Source organism: Rhinoraja longicauda, chromosome 1 (genome assembly GCF_053455715.1).
Source record: "Rhinoraja longicauda isolate Sanriku21f chromosome 1, sRhiLon1.1, whole genome shotgun sequence".
Taxonomy (NCBI): Eukaryota; Metazoa; Chordata; class Chondrichthyes; order Rajiformes; family Arhynchobatidae; genus Rhinoraja; species Rhinoraja longicauda.
Genome location: NC_135953.1, coordinates 63,569,915 through 63,589,410, shown reverse-complemented (window position 1 = coordinate 63,589,410; position 19,496 = coordinate 63,569,915). Strand labels below are relative to the sequence as shown.

The 19,496-nt window shown below is 42.2% G+C and overlaps 2 protein-coding genes across 4 annotated transcripts in view; one reads left to right on the top strand and one right to left on the bottom strand.

Annotated features, from left to right (window-relative positions):
• The window catches only part of nfxl1 (nuclear transcription factor, X-box binding-like 1), a 98,464-nt gene extending 95,642 nt beyond the window's left edge, over positions 1–2,822 (bottom strand). The window contains exon 1 of the mRNA XM_078410602.1: positions 2,542–2,822. Within this exon, the coding sequence (XP_078266728.1) occupies positions 2,542–2,740 (199 nt within the window). The 5' untranslated portion in view covers positions 2,741–2,822. The remainder of the gene's footprint in view (positions 1–2,541) is intronic.
• A 373-nt stretch (positions 2,823–3,195) lies between these two features.
• The window catches only part of LOC144593365 (ubiquitin-protein ligase E3A-like), a 33,859-nt gene continuing 17,558 nt past the window's right edge, over positions 3,196–19,496 (top strand). Inside the window, exons 1-6 of one of the 3 annotated variants that reach the window (XM_078398836.1) lie at positions 3,198–3,323; positions 4,108–5,689; positions 7,212–7,534; positions 9,415–10,634; positions 13,316–13,460; positions 14,016–14,221. In XM_078398836.1, the coding sequence (XP_078254962.1) occupies positions 5,676–5,689; positions 7,212–7,534; positions 9,415–10,634; positions 13,316–13,460; positions 14,016–14,221 (1,908 nt within the window). In that variant the 5' untranslated portion in view covers positions 3,198–3,323; positions 4,108–5,675. Of the gene's footprint in view, positions 3,324–4,107; positions 5,690–7,211; positions 7,535–9,414; positions 10,635–13,315; positions 13,461–14,015; positions 14,222–19,496 lie in introns of all 3 variants that reach the window. The other 2 variants (XM_078398846.1, XM_078398826.1) reach the window with 2 other exon arrangements.

Sequence of the window (19,496 nt, the reverse complement as noted above, 5' to 3'; positions counted from 1 at the left end):
ACGTCCTATTTTGATTTGTCCTACCAAAATGCAGCACCTCACACTTATCAGCATTAAACTCCATCTGCCATCTTTCAGCCCACCCTTCCAAAAGGCCCAAGTCTCTCTGTAGACTTTGAAACTCTACTTCATTATTAACTGCACCACCTATCTTAGTATCATCTGCATATTTACTAATCCAATTTGCCACACCATCATCCAGATCATTAATGTAAATGACAAACAGTGGACCCAACACAGATCCTTGGGGTACTCCACTAGACACTGGCCTCCAACCTGACATACAATTGTCAACCATTACCCTCTGGTATCTCCCATTCAGCCATTGTTGAATCCATCTTGCAACCTCACTATTAATACCCAACGATTTAACCTTCTTAATCAACCTTCCATGTGGAACCTTGTCAACTCCGCTCAGTCCGCCTCGGCCTTCGCGATCACCCGGTGGCCAAACACTTTAACTCCCCCTCCCATTCCCTTTCTGTCCTCGGCCTCCTCCACTGTCAGTGAGGTTCAATGAAAATTGGAGGAGAAGCCCCTCATATTTCTCTTGGGCAGCTCACAACCGAGCTGTATGATATTGATTTCTCTAACTTCAAGTAACCCTCGCATTCCCACTTTCTCTGTCACTCCCCCACCCTACTTCCCCGACTAGTTTCACTGTACTACTGATTAATTTTACTGATTGCATGCCTCGTTCTCACCTTCCCCTCAGCTTACAATGAACCATTCTATATTTTCTTGATCAGCGTCTGCTTTCATCTGTCGTTTTCACATTATCTTTCCGTATCTCTAATCTCCCTCTCCCCTGACGCTCAGTCTGAAGAAGGGTCTCAACCCAAATCATCACTCATTCCGACTCGTCTTCTGGAATTTTTTGAGGATGTAACTAAGAAAATTGACTGGGGAGAGACGGTGGATGTGGTGTACCTCGACTTTCAGAAAGCCTTCGACAAGGTCCCACATAGGAGATTAGTGGGCAAAATTAGAACACATGGTATTGGGGGTAGAGTACTGACATGGATAGAAAATTGGTTGACAGACAGAAAGCAAAGAGTGGGGATAAATGGGTCTCTTTCAGAATGGCAGGCAGTGACTAGTGGGGTACCGCAAGGCTCGGTGCTGGGACCGCAGCTATTTACAATATACATTAATGACGGATGAAGGGATTAAAAGTACCATTAGCAAATTTGCGGATGATACAAAGCTGGGTGGTAGTGTGAGCTGTGAGGAAGATGCTATGAGGTTGCAGGGTGACTTGGACAGGTTGTGTGAGTGGGTGGATGCATGGCAGATGCAGTTTAATGTGGATAAGTGTGAGGTTATCCACTTTGGTGGTAAGAATAAGAAGGCAGATTATTATCTGAATGGTGTCAAGTTAGGAAAAGGGAACGTACAATGAGATCTGGGTGTCCTAGTGCATCAGTCACTGAAAGGAAGTGTGCAGGTTCAGCAGGCAGTGAAGAAAGCCAATGGAATGTTGGCCTTCATAACAAGAGGAGTTGAGTATAGGAGCAAAGAGGTCCTTCCGCAGTTGTACAGGGCCCTAGTGAGACCGCACCTGGAGAACTGTGTGCATTTTTGGTCTCCAAATTTGTGGAGGGATATTCTTGCTATTGAGTGGGGCGCGCAGGGTAGGTTTACTAAGTTAATTCTCGGAATGGCGGGACTGTCATATGTTGAAAGACTGGAGCGGCCAGGCTTGTATACACTGGAATTTAGAAGGATGAGAGGGGATCTTATCGAATAATAATAATAATAATTATTATAATAATATAATTATTATAATAATAGTAATAATCTTATCTTATCTTATAAGATCTTATCTTATCTTATAAGATCTATCTATTGTCTATTGAAACATATAAGATTATTAAGGGGTTGGACACGTTAGAGGCAGGAAACATGTTCCCAATGTTGGGGGAGTCCAGAACCAGGGGCCACAGTTTAAGAATAAGGGGTAGGCCATTTAGAACAGAGATGAGGAAAAACTTTTTCAGTCAGAGTTGTAAATCTGTGGTATTCATTACCTCAGAAGGCAGCAGAGGCCAATTCTCTGAATGTATTCAAGAGAGAGCCAGATAGAGCTCTTAAGGATAGCAGAGTCAGAGGGTATGGGGAGAAGGCAGGAACGGGGTACTGATTGAGAATGATCAGCCATGATCACATTGAATGGTGGTGCTGGCTCCAAGGGCCGAATGGCCTCCTCCTGCACCTATTGTCTATTGACTCTCCGGAGAAGCTGCCTCTGCCAGCCCAGCCGGGCAGAAGTTCTAAAGTTCTGCCTCATTTTTTTCTCCAAATTCTAGCATTTTTCTTCTTTTCCACCTTATCCATTTATAGATACTATCAGGTACGATGTATACAAATGCTCCTAAGTCTGCATTTACTGCACACTTTCCTTTAACGCAACCTCCTAAAATGACAGTTCTCCAGACTAAACTTTATCTGACACTCTTCCATCCGTATTTTGAACTGAGCTAGATTCTGCTGTGGACTCCGCAAATGTGGCAGGCAGGTGCAGTGCACGGGATTGTTTACCATTGCTTGCATCAGGCTGACTCCTTGACCTGGTGATGGCGGCGGTGCTGAGACTGCAGCCCCTTCCATTTGCGGGCCTGGCATCGCTCCTGCCGGCCTGCGATGCTCCTTCGGTCCCGGGCACTTGATCGCTTCTTGTTTTGCCTCTCCCACGTCCTCGCCCGCGGCCCCGACCAGCCTGTCGCCAGGCGGGCTCCATGCCTCCCACTCCCCGTCGCCTCTACAACGGCAGCGTCTCGACACCGGCCAACGGACCCTCCATTCAGTCCCTCCCGGTCCCAGCACCACCAACTGCGCATGCTCGGCAGACACGCGGCGTTGATTCACTGCGCATGTCCGCCGCTAACCCGATGCATTGTGGGGATTGGAGTTCACATTCACTAACGTCATCCATCCAGCTGGGATGGTCGACAGGGTGCGCTTGCGTGCAGGTGGTGAGCGCGCCAGGGGACGGGGACGGGGACGGGGACGGGGACGGGGATGCGTGCACGTGCATGCGTGCGGGTAGGGGGTGCGTGCACGTGCATGCGTGCGGGTAGGGGGTGCGTGCGCGTGCATGTGCGCGTATGGGTGTGCGTGCACGTGCATGCGGATGGGGGCGGGTGCGTGTACGTGCATGCGGGTGGGGGCGGGGTGCGTGCGTGCGCGTGCAGGTGGGGACGGGGACGGCGAACCGAGAGATTGAGACTGTCGACGCGTCTCCTTCAGCGGACTCGCATGACTTCCCCTGACACCAACGTCGCTGTCAGGCTACTTGCACGCTCCCCAGCCAGTCTGAAGCGGTGAGTCCGCCCGCCCGCTCGCCCTCAGTTACCGAGCCGCGACTGCACCAGCACCTCAGGGCCCTGCCGCCCCGAGCGGGGCCTCGCCTGTCTGCAGCCCGGTTGGCCGGCTGTAGTTACCGGGCCCGGGGTCTGGCCCTGCTGCTGAGTTTTGTGCGGACAGCGTATATTTTACTTTTCTGTTGCGGGAATCTCTCCGTTTTTTCTTGCTAATTTCTGAGCTTGCTGCAATTGCGGTCATTTCCGCATTCTTCACGGTGTTAAATTAATAAATTCGGAGCATTGGGCAGTGTCAATACTAATGAAATGCCGGTTGATGTTCAAATAATTGTGAATTGTCAATAGTTAATCGCACCACTTCAAATGTGCAACAGTTCTTGTCTATTTATGCATATAACCTACATTTTCAGTTTAATCAATCGGATGCCAGGTGACTGGCATCTTTAACCTCTCCAACAGACTTCTGCTGCCATCTACTTTAAGGAAACCTCCATTATTTCAGTACCCAAGAAAAATAAGAGATTTGTCTCAATGCCAACCAATAGCTCTAACGTCAACCGTAATGGTACTTTGAAAGAATGGTAATGACCCACTAGTCTTGTGGATAATCTGGACCCCTTGAAATTTGCATAGAAGAAAAATAGGTCAACGGAGGACACCCTTGCACACCATTGAGCTCTGGATCATCTTGACAATAAGAACACTTATGTTAGTATAATATTCACTGATAACAACTCGGCCTTCAGCACAATAATACTGAATAAGCTCTTGTCTAAACTCCTAGATCTTGGTCTTAGGACCGCCATCTACAATTGGCTTCTGGATTTCCTAACCAGCAGACATCACCCTCTACTTCCACTATTGTGTGGTCAAGTGTAACACCAACCCGATGTCGGTTGACAATAATACCATTGGTGTTGGATGGATTAACAATAACGTTGAGACAGAACACAGGAGAAAAGATCAAGAATCTACTGTCATGGTGTCAGAAGAACAATATAGCCCTTAACATTAGCAAGAAAAAAGGTTGCAGTTGACCAAAGGAACCATGGAGTGAGGAGGAGAACACAATCATGTCATCAATGTAGCGTCTATAGAGATGGTTAACTTCTTCAAGTGTCTTGGCATCCACATCACTAGCATTTGATCTTTACATGTTCAAAAAAGTAGCTAAGTTTATAAAATTTTGGAGTGACTCAGTGGGTCAGGCAGCATTTCTGGAGAATATGAATATGTGATGGTTCAGGTCTGGACCCTTCTTCAGACCACCTTGAGTCTGAAGAAGGGTCCCAACCCTAAACATTACCAATGCTGCCTGATCTGCGTTATTCCAGCACTTTTTTAAATCTTTTTTGGTAAACCAACACCTGCAGTTCCTCATGTCTCCTCCTTGTGCAAATTACTTGAGTATCTGAGAGATTTGGTGTGAACATGAGGATTTTCATGAACATGTACAGATGCACTGCAGAAAGTATTCTGATGGGATGCATCTCAGCCTGGTATGGGAACCATGCTGCTCTTAACTGTCTGAACCTTCAGAAAGTGGTGAACACAGCCCAGAACATAACAGGCTCATAACTTCTTTCCACCCAGTCCATCTTAATGGTGCATTACATCAGCAAGATTGGAAGTATTGTCAAGGATGTCAGCTATCTTGGCCATTCCTTTCTCCCTTCTACCTTCAGGGAGAAAATACAGGAATTTGAACAGCCAGACATCCATACTTAAGAGCAGCTTCTGCCTCATGACTATCAGCCTCCTGAATTTATCAGCTCTTTCATATTTCCTTCCCAGAGGTGCTGCCACTTACACTTGCTCTTAACTCTCTCCCATTCCTTATTGTACTTTCGTATTTTTTGAAATACTATAGATTTCATTACAATCTTTGCACCATTCTGCCATTTTGCATTTATTGTTTTTATTTCTTTATCATCGTGTATGTTGTGTACTCTATGTGAACAAGGAATTTTGTTGCATCCTGGTTTATATGACAATAAACTAACCTGAACCTGAATCCATTTACATAGTTTTTCAATGGTCTTGTTCAGGAAAAGTGATTTGCATTTTATATGATGTAGTGCCTCGACCCAAAATACAAACTATCCCTTTGACTCAACAGATGTTGCTTGATTCATTGAATTTCTCTGCAGTTTGTTTTTTGCCCCAGATCTCCATGCTTGCAGTCTCTCGCATCTCTGTTTATGCATTTCACTGGCACTTTTCACAGACTGGAACTTACTTTGTGTATTTGTGACTAATTAGGTTCTTTCTAAATTCTGTTAATCAAAAAAAAACTGCACATGCTGGAAATCTGAAATAGAAATGGAAAACACTTAAAGTTCTCTGCATGGTATGCACCAATCATGGTAAGATAGTTTTTGCACCAATGAAATCTGACCACCTGATTGTTTCTAGAATTTTCTGTATTTATTTCATGTCTACTTTTGATAGTAACAATTAGTTGAATAAAATAATCAACCTATTTGTTTTTGGGGAAAGAGCCATAATCATGTAATTAAATTGTCTGTGGACTGTTTACCTGAGCACTTAGTTGTTTATGTTACATTTCACAATTTTTTCCCCACCAAAGACATATCCCTTGATGTATTAAAATTAGTAGTTAAAATCCAGGATTGATTGCTATGGGATTGGATAGTAAGACCTAGAGGTATGTGGTAGAGGAGGCTTGAGACCACAGATGTAACTGAATGAATGTAAGACCCGAATGTAAGTTGCACAATTTTCACATTAGGTTGGACCTCAATATAATACATTTTTTAGATATTGCCATGTGATTTTGTGCAGGCAGTTGAGAAGGAAGTAGAGTTTTTGTTGATTGCCTTAAGGAAAATATGGCATCTACAACTGTATACATTTTGTGATGTTTACTTGTCATATCCCATTGCACAGATGAGTTCAGGATCTAAATGGAAATTGTGCATAGTCAACATGTAACATTGCACGACAGGATTTATGTTATGCCGGTTATGATAGTAGCAATTATTAACTGCTGGCTTCAACCTGGCTGACTGACACTCAGCTGTCCTGCTGGGTGTCAGCTGTTCGCAGCTCGTGTTTTAAGCTACCACGCATGTGCAGCCAAATGTGGAAGTGGGATATGAGGTGAAATTAAGACAATGTTGCATCTGATCCCTGCTCAACTTACTGTTGAGCAGTGGAGAGCTACTGCTGAAGAGAAAGGGCAGATGCATTTTGCATGCAAATCTTCAGTTTTATATCAAGGAGGTCCGTGGAAGAAAGGTTACGTAGACGAATCTGTGGATAAAGGTAAACATTTTACTCTGAGTTAATGGTTTTTTTCAGTATTTATTTATTTCTTGGGGTGTTTGTAATTGCATTTAAATTTTACATCTTTAATCTTGTAAATTTATTTAAATATATTTTGATTGTAAATTTCTTTGAGGTGTTTAATATCTGTCCAAAAACATTTGATTGAAGCAAACTGTTAGAAACCATCAGAGCAATCTGCTGCCGGTGGAGACTGAGGAAAATTAGGGCTTTAGTGTAAATTCCCAATTGGATACATATTGGAGGCTGCCCTGTCTCACACGGAAACATCTTGGGTGCACAGAGACAGCTTGTTCAATTCTCTGCATCCAGAAAAAAGCTTTCATCATGGTGAGTGCACATGATGAGCCGGGTCGAACATCATCTGCTCGTCCTGGGATCTTGCTTTGATTGAAGTTTGATATTTTGTAAGGAATTCCTGTAAAGTTTTATTTTCAGCTTTCTCTAAGAACAGGCAAACTTTACAAGAAATATTAACAACACTCAGTCCGTTTGGCTCAACTTCAGTGATGTAAGGCAAGCTATTATTTTGAATGTGCGTATTTAACACTAACCAAAACAACTTTTTGTTTCTTATAGGAAACGTGAAGCTGCCAAACAATTGATTGAAGGTTACTACTGTCAGTTAACAAAAGGCTGTGGAAATGAGTTCTGCGCAAATGGGAACTGTGCTTCCTGCCCAGGTTTCAAGCAGTTGGACAATAATCAAGCTGCGGCCAGAGCTCTGGAGTTATATCGGACCAGGGCAGAGTTATGTGTAGGTTGGCCGACTAAAAAGCTGAGATCATTGCTTTGTCAAAATATTTCACATGACAAGTTTAAACATAAAGATCTCAAAACTGTTGCGGAAAATGACACTGAGGTAATCTTCAATGAGAAACAGAAGCAAGACAGCTTTCAAGGTATAGCTTAGTTTTTTCTTGTAGAGCAAATGCTAATCGAGAAAAGTTGGTCTTTTAAAAATTGAGTTACTATTCTGCTTATCTTAAAACATTAATACTAAATAAGAATTAATTTTTAATGGATTCTTTATTTCTTCTATGATGTGCATTCATTCAAATCATTGCTGCTTCATTGAGAGGCAACTCCAATAGTACCTCGTCCTCTCTTGCTTTTATCAAGCACTGTGGTTGCTGAATGCTACCACCCCTGATCTCCTTTTGCTCAGCCCACCAAAACCATTGTTGTGTTGCTGTGTTGACAAAAAACAAGGCCACATCTCTAATTTACAAAAAAATTCAAAGATAAAAAATGACCAAAATCGGTTTTAATGTAAGGTTCAAACAATGTAGAAGATTAAAATACTAATGGTTTACCAAATTCCCCCAATCACTTTCACTAAAATGTATTGCAAAGCACCCATGTCAAGCCTAAAGTGTAAGTTATAGGGAATTGCTCTAAATTCGTGCAATGCTTTCTGCATTGGAATGCAAAATGACTAACTGCTGATCAGAATAAGATTTCAATATTTGTTAACGTGTGTGAAGATCATTAAGATGTAAACATTTACACAGGAAAAAAAAACACGCAGCTAAATGATTGGATCTGGCATGTGTTTTTATGAGATAATAAAACATCTACTGTTTTCCATATGTCACTTATTTCATATTTTCTTGTGACATATAAGGAGACCATTTAGTCCATCGAGTCTGCTTGCCTTGGAGCAGTCCCATCAATCTCATTTCCCTGCTTACTTTCTTGTAACCTATTCACTCTCACCTACCCTTCAACTTTACCTTGATTCTTCTCCAATCTGCTTACATTGGGGCAATTTACAATGGCTGTTTAAGTCACCAACGAGCATGTCTTGGAAAATGGGAGGAAACTTGAGCATCTGGGGAAAGCCTAGCATACATAGGAAGAAATTGAAAACTCCAGACAGCACCCTAGGTTAGAAGTCACTGGAGGCATGTTGCAGCATTTAGAACTGAGATGAGGAAAAACTTTTTCAGTCAGAGAGTTGTGAATCTGTGGAATTCTCTGCCTCAGAAGGCAGTGGAGGCCAATTCTCTGAATGCATTCAAGAGATAGCTAGATAGAGCTCTTAAGTATAGCAGAGTCAGGGGGTATGGGGAGGGCAGGAACAGGGTACTGATTGAGAATGATCAGCCATGATCACATTGATCACAGTGCTGGCTCGAAGGGCCGAAGGGCCTCCTCCTGCACCTATTGTCTATTGTCTATTACCAGAGAAAAATAAATTGGAAACATGTAAAAGAAACATGTGAAAGTTACTTTAGTAATTTCACGAGAACCAGAATTAAGTTACTTTGTTTTTCTTTATATAGGTTTGTTCTCAAAATGTTATCATTTGCATATCAAAGAGCCCGGTGAAATAAGGTGCTGAACTACTCCATTTTTTCCCAATGATTGTAAATTAACTGGTGATAATTCTTTCTTATTGACAATCATATACAGGTGCTCCCCGGCTTACGATGTTTCGACTTGCGATATTTTGACTTTGCGATGGTGCAAATGGTAGCGAGCCGCCGCTCCCTTCCGGCCACGTGATCGCGTGTATTACAATGCATTTCGACTTGCAATACTTTCGGTTTCCAATGGGTTTTTCGGAACGGAACCCCATCGGAAGCTGAGGAGCACCTGTAATTCTGATAAAGTTTTGATATAGTTCTGATAGCTTATTTTATGAAAAGTGAAATGTCTACAAGCGTTGAATAAGCTTGATTGGTACAAAATTGTATTGTAGTTATTTATCTTGAGATAATCGGATATCTTTCAATTTATGTCCTCTGATTTCTGAATAATTTATTTTAATCCCTAGATATAAGCTACCTTACTGAAGGAAAAGTAGATGAAATTCTTAATGTTTGCAATGAAACCGGAGACTTTTCACTTCTGGTGCGTGTTATTGGACGGATATTCTCCAGTGCAGAAAAGCTTGTTAAGAGCTTTAGGAAACCTGAAATGCAGAAAACATGTATGAACTGTCTACCCGAAAACACACCAACTGATGTGGAAAAAGGTGATAAAACAAAGGCAGTATTTGGATGCGAAGATTCAGTACCATGCTGCTCTCAACAGAAATCATGTGATTGTCTTGTGCAATCAGTTAAGCCAGAAGAAGTAACTGTTGATGTGAAATCTGTTCGGAGAGTTTACAGAAAACTACTTTTACATAACCGGATTGAAACCGCACTGATTAATGCTTTGATGTATCTGTCACCAGACATGGAATGTGATTTAACTTATCACAATGCATACAACAGAGATTCAAACTACCTAAATGTATTCATAATTGTCATGGAAAATCATAACCTTCATAGTCCTGAGTATCTGGAATCAGCCTTACCTATGTTCTGCAAAGCAATGTGCAAGCTTCCTCTGTCAGCACAAGCCAATCTAATTCAACTGTGGTCAACATACAGCTCTAATGATACCCGCAGAATGATTGAGGTCTTTCAGCAGCTTATTACATACAAAGTTATAAGCAATGATTATAGTTGTCGAAATTTGGTGAATGAAGATGATGTCGTAGTTGCAGCAGCCAAGTGTCTAAAATTGGTGTACTATGCAAATTTGTTGGGTGGAGTGTTGACCTTGGAGAATGATGACGAAGAGTCCTCACAAGAAGCCAGAGAGAGGAATTTGCAACAGAATCTTTTAATCGAGGACACCAGTTACAAGAAAGGTCCCCGGGTGGACCCATTGGCCAAAATACTTAATTTTAAGACTATTGACTGCTGTCGACCAGTCATACCTTATGATGAATTTGTTAATGAATCATTAAATAATGTCCTGGCAGTGGATAAAGACTACATATTTTTTAAAGTGGATAGTGAGAAGAAATTTTCTTTCTTGACTTGTCCATTCCTCCTTACTCCCTACACAAAAAGTCAAGGGCTCTATTATGACAACAGAATTAGAATGTTCAGTGAACGCCGCATAACTGTGCTGTACAACTTGGTACAAGGACAGCAAGTTCAGCCTTATCTTCGACTAAAAGTAAGGCGTGATCATATGATTGATGATGCTCTTGTACGGGTATGTACTCATTTTTTTTGTGCTAAGCTATCTTTTGTAATTGCCAATGCCAAAGAAATGTAATTATATTTGTTAATAGATTTAATTTAAATTCCCAACAACCACGGAAGTGCGGAAACAGACCGTTCGGCCCACTGAGACCGCGCTGACCAATGATTACCAGAAGCCAATTAACTCACAAACCTGCTCCACTTTGGAATGTGGGAAGACACCGGAGCACGCAAAAAAACCATGCGGCAGTCACGGGGAGAACGTACAAATTCCGTACAGGCAGCATCCGTAGTCAGGATCCAACTCTACCACTGTGCCCCCAACTAAATGGCGAAATAATCATTTTATTTTGAATAAAACACATCTTTAAATGAATTTCTATCGTTTTGGATAATATCATGAACAATGATTGTAAAGCAAAAACAAAATACAGATTTGGAATATAAACAAAGTATTAGAAAAAAGAATAGAACAGGCAGTATCTGGGGAGAGAAACAGAGGTGTAAGTGCCAGTTTTTTGGCAGCATTTAATTGATTAAATTCTATTGCAAACATTTAGGCATTGTTATTCTTGGTTCTTTCCAGCCTGCAGTCACATTCTCTGGACTTGAAAAAGGGGTGTTGATGATTTACATGTCTTTGCATTCCGTATCAAGCATTCCGGATTAGGATGGCACAGTGGCTCAACTGGTAGGGCTGCTGTCTCACAGAGCCAGCAACCCGGGTACATTCCTGACCTCGGATGCTGTCTGTGGAGTTTGCACGTTCTCTCTGGGTTTTCACCCACATCTTGTGGGTTTTCATTCACATTCCAAACACGTGGGAGTTTGTAGGTTAATTGGCTTCTGTAAATTGCCTCCAGTGTGTAAGGAATGGATGCAAAAGTGGGATAACGTAGTACTAGTGTGAACAGGTCATTGATGAAATGTGTGGACTTGATGGGCTGAAATTCCACTATTAAAAATAGTTTAAAATATTTAATAATAATAATATGAGAAACACTGGACAGTCTAGGTTTGTTTTCTTTGGAACTGAAAAAGCTGATAGTTTGCATGATTGAAGTGTATAAAATTCTGAGATCGAAGGGTAGATAGTAAGAAAACTTTTTTTTTTCAATTGGTAAGGGTGTCTATTACCAGAGGATATGGTTTTAAAATAAAGATTAGGAAATTTGAAGAATTCTTTCACTTCGAAGGTAATTGAAACTAGGAACTCAATGTCTGAAGCCATGTTGTAGACAGGTACTCTCTCAACATTTGGGTATTTAGGTGAGCACTTTAAACAGCAAAGCACCAAAGATTATGGCTAGTGCTGGCAAATGGTTTAGTCTTGATGGCTGGCACAGACATGGTGTCTGTTTATGTGATGTATAACTCTTAGCTCTATGACCAATGGAATAATAATTTACTTCTCAGGCAACTTGAAATATTAACTGTTTATAGACACAAATCGCTGGAGTAACTCAGCATCTCTGAAAATGAGAGATCTCTCGTTTTCACACCTTACCCTTCCATATCTCTGTCTCCCTCTCCCCTGACTCTCGGTCTGAAGAAGGGTCTCAACCCAAAACATCACCTATTCCTTCTATCCAGAAATATTGCCTGTCCCGTTGAGTTACTCCAGCATTTTATGTCTATCTTTGGTGTAAACCAGCATCTGCAGTTCCTTCCTACACATTAACTGTTTATGTCCATGGATTCTACTAAACTTGCTGAGTGTTTCCAGCAATTTTTGTTTTAATTTCAGATTTTGAGTTCCAATATTTTTCTCTTATAATATTGTCATTAATGTAGTTTTAATGTAGATTTAGTCTAGACATGGGCAATAACATTTGCTTTCTCTTGCTATTCCTTAGATGTAATCTCTGAGCAGTACATAAATGGACAATTGTTTCACCTACAGAAATTACATTTTATTGCACGTGCTTTACACTATTCAGCCCTATCAATCTGAACTATGTTTAATAATAATATGCTGCTGTTAGTTTTGGCAAATTTCAGCTCATTCATTTGAAAATAAATTGATTTTTGGCTTTCTCTTCCACTGCTATTTGTTACAGTTTTGTTCTAAAATAGTTGATGATTTAAGTGATGCCGATTGTGCATGTTACCACGGAGGTTGGTCCTGAAGTGGGCTTGAATTTTCACTGTAGGTCCACCAAATTTTGATTCACTGGTCACCAAAATGAGTATGGAAAAAGACAAATTGTTAAGTGGACAAACACAACCTTCAACCTTCTGCATTTGTAGCAAAATGGCCATTGGATTAGGGAAGCCCCTAAATTACAAATTTGAAATCTTTCAGTACGTATGATGTAATTCATTACATTGAACCACCTTTAAAATAAGGTTCTAATGTGTCTGAAGGAGGGGCTCAACCCGAAACGTCACCCATTCCTTCTTTCCAGAGATGCTCCCTGCCCCGCTGTGTTACTCCAGCTTTTTGCAAATGTTAACAGACCCGATTGTGCTTCTTTTGATCACATAAGTAATTTGTCCAGTGGAAATGAAGTGCCTTTTATGGTTCCTTTAAATGATGGAACCACGTTGGGACACATTTGGGACTTCTGTTGCTTGAATCCCTAAAGTCCCACGGTCATGATATTTATTCCCTCAGGAGCTTGTTGGAGTAATATTATGGAGTGCATGTGAAGTTTATTATTTAAGTTGCCTTATTTACATCATTTGCAGTTGGAAATGATTGCCACAGAGAATCCATCAGATTTGAAAAAGCAACTGTACGTGGAATTTGAGGGTGAACAAGGAGTGGATGAAGGTGGCGTTTCCAAGGAATTCTTTCAGCTGGTTGTTGAAGAGATTTTTAATCCTGATATAGGTATTATTTTTCCACCAATTGGACATTGATTATTTCAGTAATCTATGATTGCAGATTTCTTGGACTTAATAGTCATGGTATGAAAGGAAGAAATGAAATTTGTTGAAGGCATCGCCCTTGGATTATAATATTGATAGTTCTAAATGTTTTTCAAATGAAAATCTGGGAAGAGTTGTTCTTTTCGGGCATGATTCAAATGTGATGATATTTGTAATTCAGTGTACTGAAAAATCCATGTTCAAACATTTGCCATCAAGTGCTTTTGTGCTTGGCAATTGCCATTAATCTCAGTTTTGATGATGCATCTCTGTAATTAAAAATGAACTAGTAAAAAGGGATGAAGGAAGAGAAGAATGTATCATGTTCAGTAGAGAATTAGTGCATAGCTCTTGACAGAAAATTCCATGTTGATGATTACATATTATAAACCTGTATAGGAAGAGAAAGAAAGATGGATGCCAAAAGACCAATGCATCAAGCATTCTGCTAAGTGGTTAGATAATTGAAATTGTCTTATTCCAATGGGCAAATGTTTGATTTTTTTTCTTCCCTTAGGAATGTTTACATATGATAATGAAACAAAACAATTTTGGTTCAACCCTACCTCTTTTGAGAATGATGGACAATTCACCCTAATTGGAATAGTGCTGGGTCTAGCAATATACAATCACTGCATCCTTGATGTCCACTTCCCTATGGTGATTTACAGAAAATTGATGGGCAAGAAGGGAACTTTGGAAGATCTTGCTGATTCACACCCAGTAAGTTAATCCTGTAATTACTATGTTGAGGTTAATTTTCATCTGCTTTAATTAAATACATATTGCAATATAAAATAATAAATCAACATAAGATTATTTGTGAATAAACAGGTGATTTGATAGCAAATGGATTTCAACACACACAGCTATTGTATAGTTCCTATAGCTATTGTATAGTTTCAAACCATTACTCCAATTTGACGACATTGAAAAAAATCATTCACGCATTCATGTCCTCCCGCCTAGACTACTGCAACTCCCTACACACTGGGATCAGCCAATCATCCCTGTCCCGCCTGCAATTGGTCCAAAATGCCGCAGCGAGACTCCTGATGGGTACCCGTAAAAGAGACCACATCACCCCGTTTCTGGCCTCTCCACTGGCTCCCAGTACGGTACAGAATCAACTTCAAGCTCCTCCTATTCACATACAAAGCCCTAAATGGGCTTGCCCCCCACTATATCAAAAATCTTCTAACCCACCTCTATCTCCAGGTCCCTCAGGTTGGCCGACTTGGGGCTACTCACTATCCCGCGATCTAGGCTTAAGCTCGGGTGACTGCGCTTTTGCGGTTGCAGCTCCTAGACTGTGGAACAGCATCCCTCTCCCCATCAGAACTGCCCCCTCCATCGACTTCTTTAAGTCCAGGCTCAAAACCTATTTCTACTCCCTAGTGTTTGAGGCCCTCTGAGAACTGTTGAGTTGTGAACTGTTTATGTATGTGCTGTTATGTTTGTGTGCCATTGCATGTTCGTTCTTAGTACCTGAACTGATCTACAGCACTTTGGTCAATGTGGGTTGTTTTTAAATGTGCTATACAAATAAAATTGACTTGACTTGACTTGACTAGTGGTTCAGCTAGCAGAGCTGCTGCCTCAAAATCTTGGGGACTCGGATTCGATCCTGACCTTTGGTAGTGCCTCTGTGGAGTTTGAGTCTGTGAGTTTCCTCAGTGGGGCCTCACTTATCCCAAAGACATGGGTTGGTGGATTAATTTTTCATTGTAAATTATCCCCTGTGAGTAGGTACAGTGCTCTCCATAACGTTTGGGACAAAGACCCATCATTTATTTATTTACCTCTGTACTCCACAATTTGAGATTTGTAATAGAAAAAATGTGCTTAAAGTGCACATAGTCAGATTTTATTAAATGGTATTTTTATACATTTTGGTTTCACCATGTAGAAATTACAGCTGTGTTTATACATAGACCCCTCATTTCAGGGCACCATAATGTTCGGGACACACCCCTTCACAGGTGTTTGTATTTGCTCAGGTGTCTTATTAAGGAGGCAATTAGCACCTAGTTTTTCCTCCAGTCTTTCCATCACCTTTGGAAACTTTTATTGCTGTTTATCAACATAAGGACCATGGTTGTGCCAATGAAAGTCAAAGAAGCCATTATTAGACTGAGAAACAAGAATAAAATTGTTAGAGACATCACCCAACCCTTAGGCTTACCAAAATCAACTGTTTGGAACATCATTAAGAAGAAAGAGAGCACTGGTGAGCTAACTAATCGCAAAGGGACTGGCAGACCAAGGAAGACCTCCACAGTTGATGACAGAAGATTTCTCTCTATAATAAAGAAAAATCCCCAAACACCTGTCTGACAGATTGGAAACACTCTTCAGGAGTCAGGTGTGGATTTGTCAATGACCACTATCAGCAGAAGACTTCATGAACAGAAATACAGAGGTTACACTGCAAGATGCAAACCACTGGTAAGCCACCAAAATAGGATGGCCAGGTTACAGTTTGCCAAGGAGTACTTAAAAGAGCAACCACAGTTCTGGAAAAAGGTCTTGTGGACAGATGAGACAAAGATTAACTTAGTGATTATCAGAGTGATGGCAAGAGCAAAGTATAGAGGAGAGAAGGAACTGCCCAAGATCCAAAGCATACCACTGTGAAACATGGTAGTGGGGGTGTTATGGCCTGGGCATGTATGGCTGCTGTAGGTACTGGCTCACTTATCTTCATTGATGTTACAACTGTTAATGGTAGTAGCATAATGAATTCTGAAGTGTATAGACACATCCTATCTGCTCAAGTTCAAACAAATGCCTCAAAACTCATCGGTTGGTGGTTCATTCTACAGCAAGACAATGATCCCAAACATACTGCTAAAGCAACAAAGGAGTTTTTCCAAGCTAAAAAATGGTCAGTTCCTGTGTGGCCAGGTCAATCACCCAATCTGAACCCAATTGAGCATGCCTTTTATATGCTGAAGAGAAAACTGAAGGAGACTTGCCCCCAAAACAAGCATAAGCTAAAGATGGCTGCAATACAGATCTGGCAGAGCATCAACAGAGAAGACCCTCAGGTGATGTCCATGGATCACCGACTTCAAGCAGTCATTGCATGCAAAGGATATGCAGCAAAATACTAAACATGACTTTCATTTACATGACATTGCTGTGTCCCAAACATTATGGTGCCCTAAAACAGGGGGACTATGTATAAACACTGCTGTAATTTCTACATGGTGAAACCAAAATGTATAAAAATGGCCTTTATTAAAATCTGACAATGTGCACTTTAACCACATGTGATTTTTTTCTATTATAAATCTCAAATTGTGGAGTACAGATGCAAATAAATAAATGATGGGTCTTTGTCCCAAACATTATGGAGGGAACTGTAAATGGTAAAATCAGGGGAGTTGATAAAATTGTGGGAAGAATAAAATAGGATTAATGTAGGATTGGTGTAAATGGATGGTTGATGATTTGCATGTATTTAGTGGGTTAAAGTGCCTGCTTTCAAGTTAACTTGAAACTTCCTTCATCATGGGAATTTAGGTATTCTAAAACAATCCTCTCAACACATCTCTTCCAGTAATTTGGACACAGGCTGCATAATGGACCAACAGCATCAGCTTTCTAATCAAGCCTAGCCATGTCCTCAGTCAGAATTATAATCTATAATTTATAATCTATCTATCTCTATCTATCTTCTATCTATCTTCTTATATCATCTATCTATATCTATCTTCTATCTATCTATCTATCTATCTATCTATCTATCTATCTATCTATCTATCTATCTATCTATCTATCTATCTATCTATCTATCTATCTATCTATCTATCTATCTATCTATCTATCTATCTATCTATCTATCTACTAAAACTCAGATCTTGAAGCGATGTTTGTATATATATTCCACTGATGTCGGCTGAAGGCAATTCCGGCAAAACGGTGAACCGTAGCGCCACGATTTTTGAACCGCCTTAATCAGCATGCGGTTCGCTGCTGGAAAATGATATTTTTATTTAATTCGGACTCATATTTTTTAAGTTACAGAGGTCTAAAGGTGCTGCCCCCCCTCATTTATCGAAGTTTTGACAGAAGGGGGGCGCTGCGGTCCGGCAGTGCTCAGTACGCATGCGCGGAATCTCCTCACTCAGTACTCAACACGCATGCGCGGCATCTCCTCACTCGCACCAAAACAATGGACGCCGTTAGCGGCGCCAGCCCGCGATCACCGGCTCACCTCTCCTCTCTCCCTTTGCTTCTCTCCTCTCTCCCACACCCGGGAGAACATCTCCCCGCTATCCCCCCCCCCCTCCCCCCTCACTCTCTCCCCCCTCCACAAATACCGCAACATCTGTCATCACCAAACGGGTAAGAGTGGGGCTGGGGGAGGAGAGAATGGGGGGTGTGGGGACGGGCCCAACGGGCCCGCATTGAACGGGCACACTTGGTCTAGTATACTATTAAAACTCAGATCTTGTATGTATATATATATATTCCACTGATGTCGGCTGAATACGGCAATTCCGGCAAAACGGTGAACCGTAGCGCCACGATTTTTGTACCGCCTTAATCAGCACGTGGTTCGCTGCTGGAAAATGATATTTTTATTTAATTCGGACGCATATTGTTTAAGTTACAGAGGTTTAAAAGTGCTGCCCCCCCTCATTTATCGAAGTTTTGACAGAAGGGGGGCGCTGCGGTGCGGCAGTGCTCAGTACGCATGCGCGGAATCTCCTCACTCTGTACTCAGCACGCATGCGCGGCATCTCCTCACTCGCACCAAAACAATGGACGCCGTTAGCGGCGCCAGCCCGCGATCACCGGCTCACCTCTCCTCTCTCCCCTTGCTTCTCTCCTCTCTCCCACACCCGGGAGAACATCTCCCCGCTATCCCCCCCCCCCCCCCCGGGCCTTTGAATGATGCGATCTCCCGAAGCCCCCCCCCACCGGACTTTTCACTGATCCGATCACCCGCACCCCCCCCCCCCCCCCCGGGCCTTTAACTGATGCTAAGAGTGTGTCTGGGGGAGAGAAAATGGGGGGGGGGGGGATGAGAATGGGGAATGGGACAACAGGGGTAGTGCGGAGGGGAATTGGTGGTGGGGGAAAGAGGGGTACTGGGAAAAGGGGAGGTCCATATCCCTCCCCTCTCCCCCATCCCTCTCTCCCCCCCCCTCCCTCCCTCCACAAATACCACCCCATCTCTCATCACCCTCCCCCCCTCCCTCCACCCTCCATCCTCAACACATCCCTCCCTCCACCACTCCCTCCCCCTCGATCACTCCACACCTCCCTCCCCCAAACCTCCCTCTCCCTCCCTCCCCCCTTCACTCCCTCACCCCCTCCCGGATACAATGGACGGGCCAAAGGGGAGAGTGTGGGGAGAGTAAGAGTGGGGATGGGGGACGAGAGAATGGGGGAGTGGGGAATGGGCCCAACGGGCCCACTTTGTCTAATATAATACTAAAACTCTGCGTTCGTATGTATGTGTGTATGTACGGAAGATTCCGAAGTTTAACTTACAAACCCTACTCCTCCAAGACGGTACACCAAAGCGCTACGATTTTTGTACGTTTTGGGTTTGACCTGAATATATCGTATATTTATACGTAACAGCGATTGCAGCAAAACGGCGGACCGTAGCGCGACGGTTTTCGCACCGCCTCAATCGCCAATCTCGCGCTTGCTCGGCCGTGATATTTTCATTTAATTTGGTCGCGTGTTTTTTAAGTTACAGAGGTTTTAAAGCGCTGCCCCCCCCTTTTTCAGGGGGGCGCTGCGGTGCAGATTTAGTTTTCAGCTTGTGGCTTGTGAAGGCTACATTTGTTTCGAAAAGTTTCCAGAAAAGGATTTAGTTTTCAGCTTGTGACGGCTACATTGTTTCGAAAAGCTTCCAGAAAAGCACTGATTGTTTTGTTATTGCAAGTCAAGTCAAGTCAAGTCAATTATATTTCGCACCGCCTTAATCGCCAACCTCCCGAACGATCGGCCGTGATATTTTCATTTACTTTGG